The 3,873-nt window shown below is 34.9% G+C and overlaps 1 protein-coding gene across 1 annotated transcript; it reads right to left on the bottom strand.

The window, feature by feature from the left end:
• Positions 1-1,316: 1,316 nt before the first annotated feature.
• Positions 1,317-2,788, bottom strand: LOC111913972 (uncharacterized). Its single transcript, XM_023909695.3, has 3 exons — positions 2,322-2,788; positions 1,603-1,737; positions 1,317-1,515 (listed from the first exon to the last, which is right to left on the bottom strand). The coding sequence occupies exons 1-2, from the start codon at positions 2,719-2,721 to the stop codon at positions 1,640-1,642; spliced, it is 498 nt and encodes a 165-aa protein (XP_023765463.1). The 5' UTR covers positions 2,722-2,788; the 3' UTR covers positions 1,317-1,515; positions 1,603-1,639.
• Between the last annotated feature and the right edge of the window lie 1,085 nt (positions 2,789-3,873).

Raw genomic sequence — 3,873 nt, 5'->3', positions numbered from 1 at the left:
TTAAAATCTAAACAACACCAAATAAATGAATATCAAAAAGATGAGAAGAGAGTAATATATGGATGAGATAGGTTCAATCATACAAATCCCCAAAAACCAAAAATATATCGATAACATCAATAATGGGAAAACCCTACTCATCATCTATTTTGTTGACTTGATAATCGATTCATCTAGAGCTCCACAAGAAATTAAACAAGATAAGCAAACCAAGTTTGTAAAACATTCAAAATCAATTTCTGCAAATCAGACCGTCGGGGAGACGACATTCCATCGTTTCCGTTTGCCTGTCACCGCGTTGATTGTGTCTCCCATCTTCACATGTCACATGCTATGGTTCACGGAGGAATTGGAGAAAAGAACATGTGAGATGAGGTAGTGAAGTCGGGGAAAGCTAAAAAGAGATAGAAATGGAGGACGCGAGAAGGATCCGAGTTGTGATGGTTTTCTGAGTTTGTAGAAGAGCAATATTGATGGAGACGGTGGTTTGATTGACTGGTTTCAATTTAGGCATTCAGAGGGTGTTTGGGAAAGCTTTAAAAACTAACTTTTTACTTTTCACTTTTCAGAAAAGTCAAAAAAATGCAAAAGATGTTTGTCTAAGTTAAAAAGTTCTTTTTAAACAACTTTTGAGCAAGAGGAAAAAAGGCTGATTTCAAAAGTCACAAAAACGTAACTTTTGGGATTTTTGGAACTTTTATACTTCTTAAAAGCAACTTTTGTCTTTTTACCATCCAAACACATTTTAAACCATAACTTTTGGAAAAAGATATTTTACAAAAAATCATTTTATAAAAAAGACTTTTGAGCTGAAAAAGTTATCCCAAACACCCCCTCAATATTTAAGAGAACAAAAAAGCAATGTTTTCATTTTTCATTTTAAAAATGGAAAAAGCCATGTATAGCATGTATAACCGAAGAAACCAGAATCAAACCGGATAAATCCCCTATTAAACACACAGGTAAAATGATAATTTAGGGACTTATTACCAAAAAAACATTAGTGACCAAATCAGAAAAATAGCAAAAATGTTTATTGTGTACAATGACATTTTCCCTTATATGTATTGGTGTTACATGGTTATGTTTGTAATTGTGAGTTAATTTCATTCTATTCATTCATTTATTCGTACATACCAAACGGCATGAATCAATGACATATTCCATTCAACATAGTAACCAAACATGACAAATGAATGATAATGATTCATTCCACTACCTTGTCCATTCCATTACTTGGTCCATTCAATTCCATTCCGTCCAAACAGACCCTATCGCTTTTGGGCAAACTACATGAACTCATAATGACAATGTACTTAAAAACAGAACATTTCATATGATGCTAATATGATATTATTTTTATTTAGAAGGTGAGAATACGAGAATGTTATAACAACATACAGAAAGCTCAAATCGCTGGTATCCATAGGCCTTAAACTGTACAACCATGTTTGCTTCCACTTCTTCAAGGGCATTTTAGTCTTTTTCTAAAAATATCTACAATAGGAAGCGAGTCTGTAGAGTAGTCCAACAAAAGGTCAATGAAAAAATTAATAACTATGTATCATGTGTTATGTTGCAAAGTTGATGGAAGAAGCTTACTTGAAAGATCTCGGGGCTTATGGTGGGGATGAATTCATCATCCTTCCTCATTCTCAGCATCAGGAATATTTTCCTCATTGCTATGAACCACTTCTGCTTCCATCTCCATAGTCAATGGTTGCATAACGGATGTGCCTAAAAGTACAAAAACGGCATAAGATTCCATTCTCCAATTCCTTTTATTTGTTCTTCCTCATTTCATTCGGTAATCTAGCCACCAATCAAGCTTCCCTAAACTTTGGTAATGTCATATCCATTTAATACTAGCAAACACAGTTTTTTATGTCCTTTCTGAAGGGTTTAATCAAATACAGTAACTAAATAAACGTACAGAGGGTATCTACATTGATACATGAATCCAAGAAATTCTACCCTATATTAGAGTCGGATTGCTTTTGATGTATAATTTCTGAAAGCCATATGATTGTGTTTTATTTAACCTATCTGTATCATATGATCCAATTCTGGTAATGTTCCTTAGTTTTATGAGAACTTTCGGTTTCCATTGCCTTAGTATGACTGATCAAAGTCGGTTTTAATCCAAGACGGTTGGACAACCGACTCAAATTCTATTGTACTGTATGCCCCTAAACACCATCTTGCTATAGAAAAAAATGGTTTACTGTTTTACGACTCAAATTTTGCTAACAAATCAAGAAGCCTAATTAGCATAATCTCAATTGATTCAATAAAATCAAGTAAAAGCATGATCTTGATACCTTCAATGAAATAAGCGGAGGATGGCCAACCACGTGAGGAAGAAATAGACATTGATTCTTCATCCGTCAACGGTTTGCTAAATTTTCTGAGCACACTAATGATGCCGTGAGAATCAGGCCGGTGACGGCGAGGAGGGACCCAGTAAGATGAACCAGGAACGAAAGGAAGCCAATCAGGCGCCGATTGTCTCACGATGATACTATGGATAGCATCTTCGAGCTTTCTCAACCCTAAAACTTCCACATCGCTATCAGATTCAAGGTCGACCTCGATCAATTGAGATTTTCCAGATTGGCTCGCAAATCGATGCTGCTGCGATATGCTTAATTTGAATGTTTGCAAGGACTTCGATGCTGATGATGTTGTTCTAATTAGGGTTTGTGAGAAAAGACGAGCCATGGATTTGATTTGATGAATTTCGATCTGTATCGGGTGTGAAAGAGGGATTTTTGTGATGGATAAAGTGATAGTGTGTGTTTATAAACCGTATATAGATTCAATTTACGATTTAGCCCCTTAAAAGCTATATATTGTTTGTTCCAACCTTTGGGATTTACTCTAAGTCCTTAGTGGTGTTTGGGTTATTAGCTTTTTAAGTTAAAAAAGTGTTTTTCTATTTAAAAAACGTTTTTAAAATAGTTTTTTGGATAGGAAAAAGTAAAGCTTTCAAAAACTTGAAAAATCTTAGCTTTTTAGCTTTTTAACCATTTTACTCTTGAAAAAGCAATTTTTCGCATCCAAACAATTTTTAAAACCAAATTTTCCTAAAAGTCATAAGCTAATAAACAATTTTTTTTAAAATCACTTTTGACATAAAAAAAGCTAACCCAAACATACCCTTAGTCTAACCAACTCCTAAAGGGTTTCTAATATAGATTTAGCCTAAAGTTGAGTGCTTTATATACATGCATTACCTCTATATGTCTAGATTCCATTTTAGATCAAAATAAGCAAAAAGGTGACCAAAACTCATTCAAGGCTAAAAATCTCAACCAAATTGTAGATCTACAAGATATATTGCTCATGAAACTCAGGAAAGTCATAAAGTTGCAACCTTTATCACATCAAACCAACCAAACATCACTTATGGACCAAAATAAGCTAATAAAGCTAGGTCTACAACCAAAAAATTATAAAAATGGAAACTTGAGGACTTACAAATGGTCCAGAGAGTAATTCCAAGGATTAGGAGGAGTTGTTGCTTGATCTTTGGGCTAGCACCTTCTTCTTCTTCCTTCAAAATGCAACCAAACACTACAAAAAGCTCAATATCACACATGTGAGGATATGGTTACGGTTTCTGATCTTAAGAGGGTGATGGAGGTTGAAAAGATCACGAAACCCTAGCCATAATGTCCTTTATATTGGGCCCAAAGCCCAGGGATTGGGGTTTCTCCAATATCGACTGCGACATCGTGGCACCCATTGCCACGTTGTGGGGAGTCATTTAAATCGGAGGTCAAGAAAATAATGCCACGTCGTGGCGAGTCATTTAAACGAGTGTTACATACCCGCTTACTTATTATGCATATTAAGACATGAAGTTTGTTT

Source organism: Lactuca sativa, chromosome 7, assembly GCF_002870075.4.
Source record: "Lactuca sativa cultivar Salinas chromosome 7, Lsat_Salinas_v11, whole genome shotgun sequence".
Taxonomy (NCBI): domain Eukaryota; kingdom Viridiplantae; phylum Streptophyta; class Magnoliopsida; order Asterales; family Asteraceae; genus Lactuca; species Lactuca sativa.
Note: the sequence above shows the minus strand (reverse complement) of the source record. Positions and strands in the feature narration are given on the sequence as shown.

Coding starts and splice junctions, on each gene's coding strand:
- LOC111913972 (XM_023909695.3), bottom strand. CDS start 2,721: ATGGCTCGTCTTTTCTCACAAACCCTAATTAGAACAACATCATCAGCA. Junction 1,738..2,321: donor CTCCGCTTATTTCATTGAAG/GTATCAAGATCA, acceptor TTGTACTTTTAG/GCACATCCGTTATGCAACCA.